This window comes from Pleurodeles waltl, chromosome 12 (genome assembly GCF_031143425.1).
Source record: "Pleurodeles waltl isolate 20211129_DDA chromosome 12, aPleWal1.hap1.20221129, whole genome shotgun sequence".
Classification (NCBI taxonomy): Eukaryota; Metazoa; Chordata; class Amphibia; order Caudata; family Salamandridae; genus Pleurodeles; species Pleurodeles waltl.
In genome coordinates, this window is record NC_090451.1 from 103138443 (window position 1) to 103157894 (window position 19452).

Below are 19452 nucleotides of genomic sequence, written 5' to 3' on the forward strand. Positions count from 1 at the left end.
CTCTCCCACAGCGACAGACCTGGGAGGGTTGATGTTTGCATTGGCATACATACACTACACTCCAAACCAAAACACATAGGTAAACGAGACTGTCATTTACAACGCCAATAGCATTAACTCACAAATGCGAGACCTACTGCATTGCAAATGCTAGTTTTTAAAATTCTGTCACAATGTTTAACCATAGAGCTTGGAAGGAACACACAAGATATTTGATTTACTTCAATATATTTAAAGACCAACAAACAGAAACACAAATGTATGGTGGTGCCTCCGAGAAAGCAGCCACCTGTCCGAAAAGGAGCCTGGCTAATGAAGGCTGATACTCAGAGTCAACAGGTATGAGCATAGATCTCTGTTAGAGTTTCCTTATGTGAGCATATTCATGGTCATTCGCCTTCCAAGACTCTGCTTCGCTCTCTTTTTACAACTGGAAGCACCAGCAGTCTGACTCCGATAACAGGAGACCCAGCCTTGAAACTATGTAACCAAGAGGGGAAAAACAACCAAACAAACAGTGAAATGGCTGCAAGGACATGGATGGACAGAATGCCTCTCACACTGAAGTAAGACAGAATGCCTCTCACACTGAAGTAAGACAAACAGCATTGACAGCAGGTACCAGGGATAATGGCAAAGAGAATGAGAGTTGCTATCATAGCTAGAGCTTCCTTCAGTATGAACAGAAAAAGCCTATCACAGCGGTGAGGCTTCAAAATTAGGAAAGGAAGGCAGACTTGGGCTATTAAACAGGAGGATAACTTCTGTGATGTTCACTAGGTCAGCACAAGTCACCAGCTTGGGGGAAAAAAAATTAGGAACCAAGAGACTTGCAGGTGGCCAGTTCCTTAAATCAGACCTGATGAACACAGTGGGGGTCATTGCTTTGCAGAGGCAGAGTAATAGTTCAATCTGTAAAGAACCCCTCATGAGAATTGCACATCTAAAATCCTCACGTGTCCAAAGTTTGTGCCCTACAGACAGCTTATCTCAGAAGGTAATGTCTGTTGTTCTTCCAACTTCTCCACCCTACTTCCATGGCTTGAAGGAAGTGCTTGATGTCACGGTAGGAACGACGGTGAGTGTTCAAAAAAAGAGTCCACGCATACGCCGCCCGATGCCTTGCCGGTCATACAGGATGTTAAACTTGTTTACAAACTGGTTCATGGTGTTGCAGGTTTTGGTGATGGTCCCCAGATAAGCCATCAGCCCAACATCATTGCATTGCTGGAGGGAAAACAAGAGAAAAAGATGGTGTGAGGAAATGTGGTGTGGCAGGTACTGTCTGTGCCACACATCTACTTACAAGAGAATTCTGTACTGCTGTTCCTTACTTACAATAATCTTTACACAGAACACAAGGTCCCCTACTACAGTGGCCTGTCTAGAACAGGGCCACCTGTGAAATCAGCCACTACAGAACACAAGCAGCTTGTGTAACGGCCCTGTACAGAATACAAGCCCATCTAAAACAGACCAGTGTGAATCAGAAAGTACCCTCACACTAAACCCTACAAAGCACAAGACATTTTCTTACAGCAGCTTCAAAAGTATAAGAGCCATCATCATTGTGCCCCGTGAGGGTTTTGGTTCTGCCTAGGAAGCTACCCTGATCTGCAGACTGTCTTCTGCAGTAGAAAAACCGCAAGAACACTCTGCAGAAACCAAACCCTATCTTTCAGTACTGTGTATAATAAAATAACTGCTAACAGCACCCTCTGCAGAAGTAAAGCACCACAAACTGCAGTCTATAAGATAAGGCAAAATCTCTCAGAGCACCCTCTTTAGAGTAAATTCTCAAATTACTCTGTGTTGGCAGAAGGAAAAAGGTTACTTACCTCTAACTCCAATTCTGATGCATTGGTGTCCTTAATAGGTTCACATGCCTGAATCATTAGCCATTGCCATCCTGGGACACCCCGTTAACAATGAAAGCATAGCAGTGTACACCTTACACTCAATAACTTGGAACTTACCATAAAATTTAGTAACCTATACATTTTATTATGGATGATCCAAACTACAGCAAAACTGGGACCAGCAACCTCAAACCTTCCCTCGCCAGAATTCCAACTGTCAGGTTTTCTACCGCACACCACACTAAGGAACCCGATGGAGAAGTTCTCTCTCAAAGAGAGGAAAACCATTCTCAGCATTTTTCATTACAAAACATGTTTTCAACATGGATCCAGAGATGGGCCAAAATAAATCCTTCATTGCATGTAATCGACCTATATAGATGATCCACATAATAAATGCCTTTACTCACTCCATCCCAGTCACAATCCGAAGATATAGGACATCTGTATTTCTCAACAAAAATCTTAAAATATTGCTACAATTTGGGAAACTCCATTCTGCCCTCAAAGCCCATTAACATCCACCCATGGCCCTAAGCTATCCCTCCTCTTCAACTTGAAGCACCCCAACAGTTAATGCCCCATTACAGGTTTGGTGGATCTTTCAGTGGGGACACCAGCGGGACGGGAAACCCCAAATCCGGAGGGGTATGCCCTACACTAAGGGACAACAGACATTTCCACCAGCTCAAAGCAGGTGAAAGGAGTGAGTGCACAGACAGGTTCTGGGACGAGGGGTGGATGTGGAGAGTTGTCTGCTCCCTCTGTGTGGTGCTTGTGACACTAGGATTGGGATGGGCACGTGGGACTATGAGAATACCCACAACCCTGGGCTCTGTCATTGGCAGGAGACCTGTTTGGAGGAGGTATGATATGCTGCCCCTCTTGATGCTTCAGGGGGTCGGGTGAAGCTGGGCTGTGTTCTCTTTCACTGGTGTGCATCTGTGCCTAATGAAACCGGCCTCATGTATGTGGGCCCATAAATATTGGGTTTGGAGTTTGTGGACACAAGATTTCTGGTTCAAGACATAACAGGTTGTGGGTGGCGCAATTCTCTGGGTGGTATACCACCACTCTTCATGCCTTCGTTTTTATTTTGAAAGCCATTCATATATGAATGTTTTTCCCCAAATATCTTCATCCAATTTTGTTTTTCTAAAACATTTATTTAGAACAACTGCATTTCGCAACATCCGATTTGATCTAATTACTTATATTCTTTAGTTCACTTATGTAGAGCTTTTTCCAAAGTGCTTCACGGACGAATGTCCTACAAAAGAGGATGCAACATTGATACAAATCGATCATTAACCTCTTCTGTGCCGCGAACGCAACGGTTACGTCCCGTGGCACACTGCTCCTGTGCCGAGGACGTAACCATTACGTCCTCGGCACGGAGCTAGGAGGGAGCGCTAGCGCTCCCTCCGTGGGGTTCCCCCCCCCACCCCCAAGGTGGGAATGGAAGGGGAAGGCCTTCCCCTTCCACCCCCCTGTAAGGACACCAGCGCGCTGACCTCATTACCCAGTGCTGGTTGCACTGGAAGCCTTTGCTTCCAGTGCGATCCACGGAGAAACAGGTAGGTTTCTCCTCCGGCGGGTGGGGGGTTTGGGCCAAAGAGGCACGGGGGAAAGGAAACGATTTTCCTTTCCCCCGGTGTCTCTTTCAGCATTCCTGCTGCCCGATCGCATTGCGATCAGGCAGCAGAAATGCCCACTAGACGCCAGGGATTTTTTTTTGTGTGTATATTTTGTAAAGTGTTGCATCGGAAAGCGGCCCCTGGGGCAAGGGTCGCTCCCTTTTGGGGGCATCGTTATTGTGGCCATTTCTGCCCCCCCTTGGGGCAGATCGGCCTATTATTTTTAGGCCGATCTGCCCCCAAGGGGGGCAGAATCCACTAGACACCAGGGATTTTTTTTTTTTTTTTTTTTTACTATTTTGTAAGTGCTTGTACTTGGGAGCGGCCCATTGGGCAAGGGTCGCTCCCTTTTGGGGGCATCTTTATTGTGGGCATTTCTGCCCCCCCTTGGGGGCAGAATCCACTAGACACCAGGGATTTTTTTTTTTTTTTACTATTTTGTAAATGCTTGTACTTGGGAGCGGCTCCTTGGGCAAGGGTCGCTCCCTTTTGGGAGCATCGTTATTGTGGCCATTTCTGTCCCCCCGTGGGGGCAGATCGGCCTATTATTTTTAGGCTGATCTGCACCCAAGGGGGGCAGAAGCCACTTACACACCAGGGATAGATAGGGGGGGAGAAAAGAGAGAGAGAGAGAGAGGGGGCACGTGTACCAAGGCCATTTCTGTCCCCTTTAGGGACAGATCAGCCTAATATTTTTAGGCTGATCTGACCCCAAGAGGGGCAGAAACCACTAGAATGCCAGGTATTTAAAAAAATATATGTTTATTTATGTGGGGGCACCCCCCCCCAAGGGGGGCATTGAACTGTTGGCCATTTCTGCCCCCCTTGGGGGCAGATGGGCCTATTTCTTTTAGGCCCATCTGCCCCCAATGGGGGCAGAAGCCACGTAGGCACCAGGGATAGTGTGTGTGTGTGGTTTGTTTTTTTGTTTGGGGGTGGGCCCTTGTGGACACTACTAAAGGTATTTTCTGCCCTCCTTGGGGCAGATATGCCTATTTTTTAGTAGGCCCATCTGCCCCTATGGCAGAATCCACTTAGGCACCAATTTCTAAATGCTTGATGGTGGGATGTTTGTCAACTGACGAAGTATTTACATTTGTGATAATTTTTTCCTCCTTTTTGTTCTAGTTCAAAGCTTTTGCTTTCTTTGCTGTGGCTCCTTGCGGTTTTGGCGGTGGTTGACCTGCGGTTTGCATAGTTGCATGTTTTAGGTAAGTAAAAACAATTTACTCCAAAGGAGTATTGTTGCCATGCATGAATGACATGTTTGTAGGTGGTGTACTAAATGCAGGTTTGTGTGAAATTGTCCTTAGATTTGTGCACAATGATATTTGTGTTGTCTTATTTCTAATTTGCTTTTCTTTCTTTCTTTTTAGTGGGATATCATTGGTGATTGCTGTGTCTGTGTAGAGTAGTTGCTGGTGATTCAAGCTTTTTCAGGCAAGTGAGCGGTATAGTTTTTGAGTTTATAACTCTTACTAATAAAGCTACACTATTGCGTATCTTACACAGTGCTGGTTGTTGGTGGTGCATTTGTCCAGTTAATTTTAGTAGGAAAGATCATGGCTAGCCGCAGGATGACCGCTTAACAGGTGGTTGGTATGCTTTTTGAGTCATTGTCTGATCATGATTATGAGACGGACTCTGAGGCAGAGGAGGAAGTGAGGGATTCTGGCAGTGAAGTTTCTGCCGGAGAGGAATCTTCTGATCAGGAAGCCACACTCAGTGCAGATGAAGGGCCTGTTTCAGAGGAGGACAATGATGTGCCATTACTGCAGCAACCTGGGGCTGAAAGGTTTCCCCGTTAGAAGACCTGAACTCTGGGTTGCAACAAACATGGAGCAGCCAGAGTTGCCTGCCCTTACTGGTCTCCCGGGGTGTATCGTCAATACTGAGAACTTTTTGCCTGTCAATTTCTTTGAGTTATTTGTGGATGATGTGTTTTTGGAAGAGATTGTTGAGCAGACTAATTTGTATGCGGAGCAGTATTTGAGGGACAATGCTGCTAGACTTAGGCCGCACTCTAGAGCTGCCCAGTGGATTCCCACAAATTTGGAGGAGATGAAAAGGTTTTTAGGTTTGACTCTTTTGATGGGGTTGATAAGGAAGCAGTCACTGGCTTCTTATTGGTCTACTAGTCCCTTGATGGCAACAGCTATATTTCCTGCAACAATGAGTCGTAATCGGTATTTGCTTCTACTTAGGATGCTGCATTTTATTGACAATGCATTAGCCTTGCCACGAGATCACCCTGATTCTGACCTTCTTTTTAAGATTAGGCCTGTCCTTGATCATTTTGTAGATCGGTTTTCAGAGGTCTATGTTCCAGGCAAAGAAATAGCTGTGGACGAGTCTTTGGTCCTCTTCAAGGGTTGTTTGGTTTTTAGGCAGTACATTCCTAGCAAGAGGGTACGATGTGGAATTCAATTGTATATGCTGTCTGATAGTACAGGATGTGTGTATAATTTCCGTGTCTACACTGGTAGGGATTCCAGTATTGACCCCCCTGGTTGTCCTCCCACTTTTGGAGTTACTGAGAATATTGTGTGGGAACTTGGTAGACGACTGTTCAACAAAGTTCACCATTTGTATGTAGATAACTTTTACACTGGAGTGCAGTTGTTCAAGGAATTGTTTAGAGTGGACACTGTTGCTTGTGGCACAATTCGTTGTAACCGGAAAGGCTATCCAAGGGAGCTTGTCTGTAAAAAAAACTTGAGAGGGGACAGTGCAGTGCCTTGCGGAAAGATGAGCTGCTAGCTTTGAAGTTTTCAGACAGGAGGGATGTCTACATGCTAAGTACCATCCATGATGAGTACTTCCCCCGTGACTGTTTGGGGCCAGGTTGCTGAAGTGCGCAAACCTGTGTGCATTTTAGATTATAATAAGCACATGGGAGGTGTAGATAGAGTTGATCAGAGGTTGGAACCTTATACTGCTATTCGTAAGTCTTACGTTTGGTATAAGAAGTTAGCAATTCCCCTCTTCCACTTAGCAACTTTTAATGCTTTTATTGTGTTTAAGGATAGGTCTCCAGAGTCAAAGATGACATTTGTGAAATTTCAGGAGTCAGTGATAGAGAGCCTTATTGTGGTGGAACAGGCCAGAGTTCCTAGAGAAGCAGTGGTGGAGGATGTGGCTAGATTGAAAGATCGCCACTGTGCTGAGCACATTCCTCCCACACCCAAAAAAGACTTTCCAGCTAAGAAATGTAGAGTGTGTTTTCGAAGAGGTATCCGGAGGGAGACTCAAATGTACTGCCCAGATTGTATTTCAAAGCCTGGGCTGTGTGTGGGTGGTGGTTTTAAGAATTACCACACCAAGAAGAATTACTGGGAACAACCATGAGTGTAAACTCATGTCTGTTTTGTATTTTCATGTGTTCAGTTTCATGGTAAGCATTTCTGTCATGTACTTAGTTAGAGCTTTTGTGTTTGTAGTTTTGTAATGATTTCTAATTAGTTAGAGGTTTCTTTGTTAAAAAAAAAAAAAAAAGTGATGCCATTGTGTGTGGAGTGGGGCTTGGCTGAGGGTGTACATATTGACTTGCTGTTGGCTACTGCAACACATGGCCAGCCAAACACCAGTCCACACACTTCCATCAGCTGGTGTGATTGTTTTATCAGGCATGTGGGCATATGTAAGTGATGGGCCCTTGAGTGGCGCTGTCTGTCGATGTAAGTGTTGTAATGTGCTGGGCCCGTGGCTGGCGGTGTGAATGTCTTGTGCGTGTCATGTATGAAAGGTGTGTGAATGGACTGTAAAGCAGTTGGTGCCTTGTTGCGGCTTTACAGCTCACGAGCTGTGAGTCATTGGTTCAGTTTTTTGCCTTTCAGTTATTAACAGTGCATTTCATTTTTGTGAAATCTCGGTTAATAACATTTGATCCACTGAACCATCACTCACCCTCGTGCCAAATCCAACCAGAATGTGTGGTAAAAATGACAAAACCTGCTCCGCTGTAATCAGGCGTCGCAGCACACCTGTGACACGTTAGGTGCCTCGGGTGGGACCCCGATGATGAAGCATGCCACCAACTTGGTTGGTGGGTGGGTGAGGGGTCTTTTTCACATAACCTAAGTGCATTTATTTTCACAGTTTTAGTGTTTGGCACATCACAGACGTATGTGGACACATCAAAATGATATATTAAAAAACTACCTGTGTTTGTTGAGGGGGGCACCTATGTTTTTGGTCCTGGGTGCGGCCTTCATCTAGGGAAACCTACCAAACCCAGACATTTTTTAAAACTAGACACCCCAAGGAGTCCAGGGAGGTGTGGCTTGCGTGGATCCCCCAACATTTTCTTACCCAGACTCCTCTGCAAACCTCAAAATTTGCTTAAAAAAAGCATATTTTCCTGACTTTCGTTTGTACGATCACCACTCCAGCACAAAATTCCTACTCCCCAGCGTTACCCTCAGTCTTTCAAGTAAAATGACACCTCACTTGTGTGGGTCCCCAAAGCAGAGTCAGCCTAAAGATGTATAAAAGAAGAATATGTCCTTATCAGCTCGCTGTGCTATCCCCTCTATCTCTACAAGTTTTGGGCCTTATTCTGTTGCAGGCACCTGGCCCACCCACACAAGTGAGCTATCATTTTTACCGGGAGACTTGGGGGAACGCTGGGTGGAAGGAAATTTGTGGCTCCTCTCAGATTCCAGAACTTTGTCACCGAAATGTGAGGAAAATGTGTTTAAGCCAAAGTTTGAGGTTTGCAAAGGATTCTGGGTAACAGAACCTGGTCAGAGCCCCACAAATCACCCCATCATGGATTCCACTAGGTCTCTAGTTTTCAAAAATGCACAGGTTTGGTAGGTTTCCCTAGGTGCCGGCTGAGCTAGAGGCCAAAATCTACAGGTAGGCACTTTGCAAAAAACAGCTGTTTTCTGTGAAAAAATGGGATGTCTCCACGTTGTGTTTTGGGGCATTTCCTGTTGCGGGCGCTAGGCCTACCCACACAAGTGAGGTACCATTTTTATCGGGAGACCTGGGGGAACATAGAATAGCAAAACAAGTGTTATTGCCCCTTGTCTTTCTCTACATTTTTTCCCTCCAAATATAAGAGTGTGTAAAAAAGACGTTTATTTGAGAAGTGCCCTGTAATTCACATGCTAGTATGGGCACCCCGGAATTCAGAGATGTGCAAACCACCACTGATCCTCAACACCTTATCTTGTGCCCATTTTGGAAGTACAAAGGTTTTCTTGGTAGCTATTTTTTACTCTTTATATTTCAGCAAATCAATTGCTGCATACCAGAAATAGAATGAAACCCCATTGCAAGGTGCAGCTCATTTATTGGCTCTGGGTACCTAGGGATCTTGATGAGCCTACAAGCCCTGTATATCCCCGCAACCAGAAGAGTCCAGCAGACGTAAAGGTATATTGCTTTCAAAAATCTGACATTGCAGGAAGAAGTTACAGAGTAAAACGTAGAGCACAATTGCAGTTTTTTTTCACCTCAATTTCAATATTTTCTTTTTTTCAGCTGTTATTTTCTGTAGAAAACCCTTGTAGGATCTACACAATTGACCCCTTGCTGAATTCAGAATTTTGTCTACTTTTCAGAAATGTTTCGGTTTCTGGGATCCAGCATTGGATTCACGCCCATTTCTGTTGTAAAATCGTAAAAATGGGGTATGTCCCAGTAAAATGCCAAAATTGGGTTGAAAAACTGGGTTTTCTGATTCAAGTCTGCCTGTTCCTGAAAGCTTGGAAGCTGGTGATTTTAGCACCGCAAACCCTTTGTTGATGGCATTTTCAGGGGAAAAACCACAAGCCTTCTTCTGCAGCCCCCTTTTCACATTTTTAAAAAAAAACACGAAATTTTCACTGTATTTTGGCTAATTTCCTGGCCTCCTTCTGGGGAACCCACAAAGTCTGGGTACCTCTAGAATCCCTAGGATGTTGGAAAAAAAAGGACGCAAATTTGGCGAGGGTAGCTTATGTGAACAAAAAGTTATGAGGGTCCAAGCGCGAACTGCCCCAAATAGCCAAAAAAAGGCTCGACACAGGAGGGGGAAAAGGCCCGGCAGTGAAGGGGTTAATTATTATAAAGAAGGTCGCAAGTTGAGCCATGAAGGAATGTTCCACAGCAGGCCACAATTAAGTGTGGCAAACGAGAAAATATTTAGAGGCAATTATTGAAACAGATTTATGGTTTAACAGTTTATTATAAGAAAAAGGGTACAGGCTACTGCTTCTATCACCTTATAAAAACAAAGACGGAAGCAATTTAGGAAAAAGCTGACAAAAAGCACCTCTAAGCAACGCTACATCACGATGCAGCAACAGTCCCCTTTTATCATCAAAAACATCAATCGATGTATTTATGTGGCATTTCCATAGTGGAAAGTTAGTCAACAGGTACAGGAGTTCTGCGAGAGTCAAAGAGAAGCCTAAAGCCAACAAGTGAAGGAGAGGTGACTGGTGTGTGTGAATCTGCTGTGACGCAGTGGTCTTTTAAGAGGTGAGCTTTCAATTCATTCTTCAATAGGAGCACTGCTGGGGGTTTTTTCCTCCTTTTTTTCCCCCCACACTTCTTAGTCTGACGATGTTGTGGCTGCTGGTGAGCAGAGAGCTACCAGAGATTGTAAGCCTCTATGTAATCGCGAGGTGCTTGGACGCCGCTCTGCTAGGTTCATGTTGTACTAAAAACACATACAAGCAAAGATACTGAAACCACAAGCAATATAGAAATTCTATTCAGATGGCATATTACTAGCTTTGTTGTGTCATATTTGTCACCAGAACCACATCAGTCCAGCCTTGTACACTGGGTCTTTTAACACAGATACCAGAGAAACTAGGAAGAGGGGAAGCAGAAGCAACCCAACTTATATATTGTATAGAAGACTTCACAGCATGAAAACAATGAATCCCTTGCCACATTCTACAGTATATGAACACCCACTGGAGAATGAAACTCAAGTACTTCAGAACACTGGTACCGTCACGCATCGAGGCTGAAGTCACAATCTATGCAGGTGTGTGAAAGAGGGTCCCAGCATCATATACTACCTGCAATTTTACAGGGAGCCACATGAAGGTCTACAGTCCCCTGGACGCCACATCGGACTCTATTGGCTGAAGCGCACGTCAGATGCAGATCCTTTTCTTTCAAGATGCTTGGAAGACTGTCTCATGCTGACCAGGGTCGTTAACTCCGCAAGAAAAGCTTCCCCACAACAGTGCCACAGAGGGCCACTTTGTAGGAAGACTCGCACACGTCAGACAGCGCTGGAGGCACCCTCAAAAGGTTTCTAGAAGCAGAAAGGCGTGGGTAACATTCTTCATATCCTCTATGCAACGTTACTCCTCCCGAACTGAACTGCCGCCGTGCAGCTTTGTTACCTCCCTGGCTAACTGTTACTGAACCACTTATTAGGACCTCTAGCATCGTGCTGGGCGACTAACTTCCACCTTGAGGATAAACAGGACAGTGCTACCGGTTCCTTCCTTGACCGGATGTCTCATTTTGAGTGGGACCCTAAGGTTACGTCGGCTACCCACCGCGCAGGGCATAGCCTGGACAGTATTTTCTCACAACATGATAGCTGCTCTTTTATGGAGACTGTAGCCCTAGATTGGTCTGATCATCTGCTATGCTTCAGTGTGGCTGGAAGGGGGGAAACGCACTTATATCCCTCCAGGGGCCAAGATGGTCACACATTGGGGTAGAATTGGGGAGCAGAAGTTTGCAAAGGCCTTTAAGGGTGGCTGGAAACAGGACAGGGGGATGTTTAGCTCCTCGGTGGATAGGTATGAACAAGGGATAAGGGCAGCAATTAACTTTCTAGCCCCCTTGAAGATGACTAGACCCTTGATTAGTAAGAAGGGCTCAACCCCATGGTATACCAAGGAACACAAAGACCTGCAAAGACAGTACAGGCGGCAGGAGCGCAGATGGAAATTAGACCAAAACTCAGCTGAGAGACACAAGCTTAGGACTCTGCTTGGGGACTATAAACAGGCGATTAGGAAAGCTAAACCCGAATAGTTCACTCTTAAAATTAAGGAAGCAGCTAAGGCTCCTAGGAAACTCTTTAGGGTGGTTTGCTACCTTACCTCCTGGCCACCCCCCCAGAACTAGAGAATTCCCAAGCCTTCTGTGACAAGGTGGCAGACTTTTTTTTTTTTTTTTTAAACAAAGTCTTACAGATCAAAGCTAATTTTGCCCAGCATCCTTCGGATCTGGAGTTTTAAGGGTTGGCACCGAGGTCCACAGCGGTGCCCTACTCACCAACTTCCACCTGCTGTCAGCAAACAGAATTAAAGCACTGCTGTCAGGGGTTAGGTCAGAGTCCCCAGAAGATACCTGCCCCACCAAAGCACTGAGGCTTGCCTCTGACCTGGTGTCCAAGGCATAGGAATTGGCTTAGGTGTTGAATACCGGGACCTTCCCCCCACCCCCTCCTGGAAAGAAGCAATTGTAATCCCTCCTAAAAAGAAACCAGGAGGCGGCCCTAATGATCTTCAGAATCTCTACCCTATCTTGTTATTACCTACCCAGGCTATAATTCTAGAAAAGCACCTCTGTATGGAATTAGCCCGTTTCCTCCGGGAAAATGACTGTTTAGACCTCTCTCAGCACAGGTTTCGGAAAGCATACAACACAGAATCTGCCCTTATTGCCACCACTGACTCAATCCGTCATATGATGGACCAAGGTGGGGGAACCAGTCTGGAATTATTATCCCTTTTGGCTGCTTTTGATACCATCGCACCACAACTGATGAGTTGTCTGTATCACGCTGGGGTAAGAGACAGCTCACTGGATAGTCTTGAGTCTTTTCTGTGTGAAAGATATACCATTGTTAGCTGTGGGGACTTTAGAGCAGCCCCGTTCCAACTTCCTTGTGGGGTCCCCCAGGGATCATCACTCAGCCCCACCCTGTTCAATCTGTATGTGGCACCACTGGCGAAGTTGGTGCACTCGTCTGGCTTTCAGGTCTCCTCATACGCTGATGATACCCAGCTTATCATCCCAGTTAACAGGAACTGGGAGGATGTAGCAGATAGGTTTCACTATTGTATGAATGACATCAACAAGTGGATGATCCAGAATTGGCTAAAAAGTAACAGTGAGAAAACTGAAATATTGTTTTTTTGGTGCTAACAGCTCTCACTGGTGGCCAAAATCCTGCGGTGACCTACCTGCTCCTTTACCGGTAGTGAGAAATGTAGGGATCCTGTTTGTTTAACCTGTAGGTCAAAAGACATGGCATTGTCAACCAGTGAAAACCTGTTTCTGGGTGATTAAAACCCTCAAGAAAATATTACCCTTCATCCAGAAGGATCTCAGGATTTCAGTGATACTCGCTTTAGTCATATCTAAACTGGACTACTGCAGTGCTTTGATGTTGAACATCAACCAAGGCTCTCTTCACAAGCTGCAACTCATACAGAACACCGCAGCTCGCCTGGTGTTGGAACTACTACAGGCAGTGTCCGCCAGTGAAAGTCTTAGGCGGCTGCATTGGCTACCTGTGGAGAAGCGCATTTTATTTAAAGCTCTCTGCCTCACTGTAGGAAGTTGGCTCTGTATGTACTATTTCAAAGTAAGAAATAGCATGCACAGAGTCCAAGGGTTCCCCTTAGAGGTAAGATAGTGGCAAAGAGAGATAATTCTAATGCTCCATTTTGTGGTAGTGTGGTCGAGCAGTAGGCTTATCAGAGGGTAGTGTTAAGCATTTGTTGTACACACACAGGCAATAAATGGGGAACACACTCAGAGACAATTCCAGGCCAATAGGTTTTTGTATAGAAAAATATATTTTCTTAGTTTATTTTAAGAACCACAGGTTCAAGATTTACAAACAATACTTTAAATGAAAGGTATTTCACTTAGGAACTTTAGGAACTTTGAATTAGCAAAATAGCATATACAGTTTTCACACAAATGACATATAGCTATTTTAAAACTAGACACTGTGCAATTTTCAACAGTTCCTGGGGGAGGTAAGTGTTAGTTAGATTTGCAGGTAAGTAAACCACCTACAGGGTTCAAAGTAAGGTCCAAGGTAGCCCACCGTTGCGGGTTCAGGGCAACCCCGATGTTACCACACCAGCAGCTTAGGGCCGGTCAGGTGCAGAGGTCAAAGTGGTGCCCAAAACGCATAGGCTTCAATGGAGAAGGGGGTGCCCCGGTTCCAGTCTGCCAGCAGGTAAGTACCCGCGTCTTCGGAGGGCAGACCAGGGGGGTTTTGTAGGGCACCGGGGGGGACACAAGCCAGCACATAAAGTACCCCCTCAGCGGCACGGGGGCGGCCGGGTGCAGTGCACAAACAGGGGTCGGGTTCACAATAGGTTTCAATGGGAGACCAAGGGGTCTCTTCAGCGATGCAGGCAGGCAAGGGGGGGCTCCTCGGGGTACCCACCACCTGGGCAAGGGAGAGAGCCACCTGGGGGTCGCTCCTGCACTGGAGGTCGGATCCTTCAGGTCCTGGGGGCTGCGGGTGCAGTGTCTTTACCAGGTGTCGGGTCTTTGAAGCAGGCAGTCGCGGTCAGGGGGAGCCTCGGGATTCCCTCTGCAGGTGTCGCTGTGGGGGCTCAGGGGGGTCAACTCTGGCTACTCACGGTCTCGTAGTCGCCGGGGAGTCCTCCATGTGGTGTTTGTTCTCCACAAGGCGAGCCGGGGGCGTCGGGTGCAGAGTGCAAAGTCTCACGCTTCCGGCGGGAAACGTGTGTTGTTTCAAAGTTGCTTCTTTGTAGCAAAGTTGCAGTCTTTGTGGAACAGAGCCGCTGTCCTCGGGAGTTCTTGGTCCTTCTAGATGCAGGGTAGTCCTCTGAGGCTTCAGAGGTCGCTGGACCCTGTGGAACGCGTCGCTGGAGCAGTGTCTTTAGAAGTGGGGAGACAGGCCGGTAGAGCTGGAGCCAAAGCAGTTGGTGTCTCCGTCTTCTCTGCAGGTTTTCAGCTCAGCAGTCCTTCTTCGTCTTAGGTTGCAGGAGTCTATCTTGCTGTGTTCTGGGAGCCACTAAATACTTGATTTAGGGGGGGTGTTTAGGTCTGGGGGGTTAGTAGCCAATGGCTACTAGCCCTGAGGGTGGCTATACCCTCTTTGTGCCTCCTAACTGAGGGGAGGGGGGCACATCCCTAATCCTATTGGGGGAATCCTCCATCTGCAAGATGGAGGATTTCTAAAAGTCAGTCACCCCAGCTCAGGACACCTTAGGGGCTGTCCTGACTGGCCAGTGACTCCTTGTTTTTCTCATTATCTCCTCCGGCCTTGCCGCCAAAAGTGGGGCCGTGGCAGGAGGGGGCGGGCAACTCCACTAGCTGGAGTGCCCTGGGGTGCTGTAACAAAGGGGGTGAGCCTTTGAGGCTCACCGCCAGGTGTTACAGTTCCTGCAGGGGGAGGTGAGAAGCGCCTCCACCCACTACAGGCTTTGTTACTAGCCACAGAGTGACAAAGGCACTCTCCCCATGTGGCCAGCAACATGTCTGGTGTGTGGCAGGCTGCTAAAACTAGTCAGCCTAAACTGGTAGTCGGTTAAGGTTTAAGGGGCATCTCTAAGATGCCCTCTGGGGTGTATTTTACAATAAAATGTACACTGGCATCAGTGTGCATTTATAATGCTGAGAAGTTTGATACCAAACTTCACAGTTTTCAGTGTAGCCATTATGGTGCTGTGGAGTTCGTGCATGACAGACTCCCAGACCATATACTCTTATGGCTACCCTGCACTTACAATGTCTAAGGTTTTGCTTAGACACTGTAGGGGCATAGTGCTCATGCACTTATGCCCTCACCTATGGTATAGTGCACACTGCCTTAGGGCTGTAAGGCCTGCTAGAGGCCACAGGCAGTGTGAGGTTGGCATGGCACTCTGAGGGGAGTGCCATGTCGACTTAGTCTTTTTATCCCCACTAGCACACACAAGCTGGGAAGCAGTGTGTCTGTGCTGAGTGAGGGGTCCCCAGGGTGGCATAAGACATGCTGCAGCCCTTAGAGACCTTCCCTGGCATCAGGGCCCTTGGTACCAGAGGTACCAGTTACAAGGGACTTACCTGGATGCCAGGGTGTGCCAATTGTGGAAACAAAGGTACAGGTTAGGGAAAGAACACTGGTGCTGGGGCCTGATTAGCAGGCCTCAGCACACTTTCAAATCATAACTTGGCATCAGCAAAGGCAAAAAGTCAGGGGGTAACCATGCCAAGGAGACATTTCCTTACACTCACTCATAAGGCTCTACATTCCCAGGGCTCCAAATACCTTTGTGCAACTCTGCGATGGTTCTGTGCCTAGCCGTCACTTAAGATCCACCAGTCTCCAACTGGCTTCAGGACCCCGTTGCAGGAAATCTAAATGGGGTGACAGAGCTTTCTTGGTGGCAGCAGCTAAGCTATGGAATTCTCTCCCGCTCTGTCTCAGGAAAGTGAAAAACATTCATGCCTTTCCGGAAACAGCTGAAAACATGGCTTGTTACCCTATAAACTTCTTGCCCCTGAGATGTTGCTGTTGATCCTCCACCTCTCTCTGCTTTCACTTGCATCTTTTCCGTTTAGTGCTTCGATGCTACGGCTGGACGCGCTTTACAAATACACACAAATACAAATTATGCTGGGCAGCACTAGCTTAACCATTCACCCGCAACAAGGGTGCTTCATTCCAGGTTGTCTTCGGCACCACAGCCATGGTACAGGAATTAAGCCGCTTCCTCTCTGCTCCGGTTGCAAATTAGTTTTAGGAGGAGTGCGTGCCTGTCATATGTGGATGCACTTCTTGTTATGTAGGGTTCAGTCTCTATAATTTAGGATTCCTCCTGCCACATTGGCCCTCCACACTGGCAGTCTTCTCATAGCTTCGAAGTGGAAGCCCCAACAGAAAACAAAACCACTTCCTCTACGACTCAAAGCGCACTCAATTCTTTCTCAATGAAAGAAATTTAAAGTGAAAAATAGCAAGAATAGGGTGAGGAGAAACCAAAAATATTTAGCTATCAAATTTGAAGGACCCCACGAATGAGCCAAGGAGAGGGTGAACAGAAATGCACCAGGTGATTAAGAAGATGGTAAAACTAAGGGTTAAGAGGAACAGAAAATGATGGGGCAGCACTGGTATCTGCCTCCTTTTGAAAGCAGGCAAGCTTAGAATTAGAGATGGGGGGGACTAAATGGATTAATCCAACTGTGAAGTGAGAATGGCTGCTTTACTGAAGGACAAGTTACTTACCTTTGGTAATGCCTTATCTGGTAGAGACAATATCTTGTTGCAGATTCCTTACCTTAGAATTTTCTCCAGGTGACAGAATGTATCTGGAGATTCTCAATCAGTATCCATGGACGCCGTTAGGTGAAGTCAATGGGCTCTGCATCCTTTGTCAGCGTCATGCGCGCCAGATATGGTGCCTCATTGGCAAGCTGACGTCAGTTTCTTTTCACAACTTTCCACGCCAGAAGTGCAGAGCCATGAAGAACATTTACAACTGGTGCGTCAAAACTAGGGCCCTGAAAAGGGCAGTCCCTGGCCCTAGAAATCAGTTTGCAGAGCAGGGGGGAATTGGTGGGTCTGTAACTAATCTGCAACTAGATATTGTCTTTAAGGCGTTAAAGGTAAGTAGCTTGTCCATCTGATAGAGACATCTAGTTGCAGATTTCTTACCTTACAATAGATACCCATGTAATACCATCCCTGGAGATGGGTCTGCGAACTAAGATCTCATCAGAAAATCCGGCAGGACGGACCTGACAAGCAAGGCAGTAGTGTTTAGTAAATGTGTGCATGGATGCCCACTTTGCCACCTGGCAGATATCCAGAGTGGAACTGCACATGCTAACAGTGGTTGAAGCTTTAGTTCTGGCAGAGTGAGCATGTGAAAATGTGCCAATGAGTAGCACATTTTAATGCAGAGTACGACCCATCTGTAGAGGGTTCTCTTCTGCACCGCCGGGCCTCTCTTCGCACCCACATAACTAACAAAGAGTTGATTATCCACCCGTAACTCTTCAGTACGATCAAGACAGAACGCCAATGCTCTTTGTGGGTCCAGGCAGTGGAGCGTCCTCTTCTTTAGAAGGATGTGTGGTGCATAAAAAGTAGGCAAGGTGATGGATTGGCCTACAAGGACGGGCGTGACCACCTTACATAGAAAGAAGGCCGTAGTGCAAAGCACCACTGTCAGGATAAATGGAAAGGTAGGGAGGCTTAGATGACAATGTCTGCAGCTCACTCACCCTATGGGCAGATGTAATGGCCACGTGGAAGGCTGTTTTCAAAGTGAGAAGCCTGAGAGGACAATTCTGGAGAGGCTTGAAAGGAGCGTACATCAGAAATGTCAGAACCAAATTCAAGTCCCGTTGGGGCATAATGAATGGGGACGGAGGAAGCAAATAACTAAGGCCTTTAAGGAAACTATGTACGATAGGAGAATTAAAGAAAGACGGCGGATCAGGCAGCCATAAGAACACATAGATTACAGACAACCTTTGAGGCTGACCAAAGCAGAGCCCTGTTGGGCCAACAAAAGTATAAACAATAGAACCTCAGAAAGAGGGGCAAAGGAGGTGCGGGGGTGTCAACGGGCTTGTCTGTGCATCATGCCACAAATTTCTTCTAATAGCAGGGATATACTGTTTTGATCAAGGGATGCCTGGCTGCCAAGAAAATGTTAGACTTCGGGCAGAAGGTCAAAAGCTGTCAACTGCTGCCGATCATTCTCCATGCAAGAAGGTGGAGACTGGACAGATTTGGGTGGAGAACCCACTCCTGCTGTTGCAGCAGAAGATCCTCCTGAAGGATTAGTCGGATAGGAGGCTTGATGGTCATGCTCAATAGCTCGGAAACAACTCTTTGTGCCCTGTCCAGAACCACAAGGATTACTTGGGCCCTGTCGTTCTTGGTCTTCTTGAGAACTGAGCAGAAGTGGTATGGGCAGAAAGGCGTATAGGAGACCTGAGCTCCACTTGCAACGAAAAGCGCTGCTGAGCAAGAGTTGCCTTGACAACTCCAACGCGCAATTCTGCTGACATTGCGTGTTAGAGTCGCCTTGACAACTCCAACGCGCAATTCTGCTGACATTGCGTGTTCTCTGCAGAGGCAATCAGGTCTAACCAAGGTTCCCCTACTGCTGAAAGAGGCCTTGTGCCTCCTCTGGATGGAGACATCATTTGTGATCGACTAAGCATTGTCAGGTGAGTTAATTGGCACTGACGTTCAGAGAGCGTGTCAGATGTTGAACCACGAGGGATTTACCTTACTGTTCCAGCCACGGCCAGAGGCGCAGAAGCTTTTTGACAGAATACACAACCTTACTCTGCCCTGCTTGTTGCAGGACCAGGTGGTGAACACCTGCACTACCTTCCCCTTGAGAGTGGGAAGAAATGATTTCATTGCTAGTCTGATCGGCCGAAGCTTTCACAGGTTGATGTGGAGTCCGGACTTCACAGGAGACCAGACGCCTTTCAGAGGTGACTGCCCCATCCTGGGAGTGACGCATCTGTCATTACCGTCAGATCTGGTTGGGTCAAGAATCTGTCTCTGACCCAATTGCGGTTTGTTAGCCACCACTGCAGATCTCACGCAGCTCCCTCCGAGATCTGGAGCACTCCCAAGAGAGTATCCTGATGCTGTGCCCACTGAAACTTCAGGTCCCACTACAGAGCCTGCATATGCCATCTGGCATTTGTCACCAGTCATTTTCAATGAAATCCAGGATAGAAGCTGAAACATCTGTATCATAACCTGAATATCCTGGATTCGCCACTTGGTAAAATAAGCCCTAAACTGCACTGTGCCCAGAACAGCTCTGATGGAAAGAAGCATCTGAGAGGGAGTCAGGTGTGACCTTCAGCTCGTTTATAGTGAACCCCAGCAAAGGCACGAGGGCCGCCAACGTCTGGAGGTGGGATCCTATAGCCTGGGGCGAGCCCACTTTCAAGATGGGGGAGGGCCGAGACCCTTAATTTATGCAGATGAGCTGTGATCACAGCCATCACGTTAGTGAACACTTGAG

At 46.8% G+C, this 19452-nt stretch overlaps 1 protein-coding gene across 1 annotated transcript in view; it reads right to left on the minus strand.

Moving 5' to 3' along the window:
• Positions 1 to 211: 211 nt before the first annotated feature.
• COPS6 (COP9 signalosome subunit 6) overlaps positions 212 to 19452 on the minus strand; it is a 131638-nt gene continuing 112397 nt past the window's right edge. Inside the window, exon 10 of the mRNA XM_069216789.1 lies at positions 212 to 1227. Coding sequence (XP_069072890.1) covers positions 1087 to 1227 — 141 coding nt within the window. The 3' untranslated portion in view covers positions 212 to 1086. The remainder of the gene's footprint in view (positions 1228 to 19452) is intronic.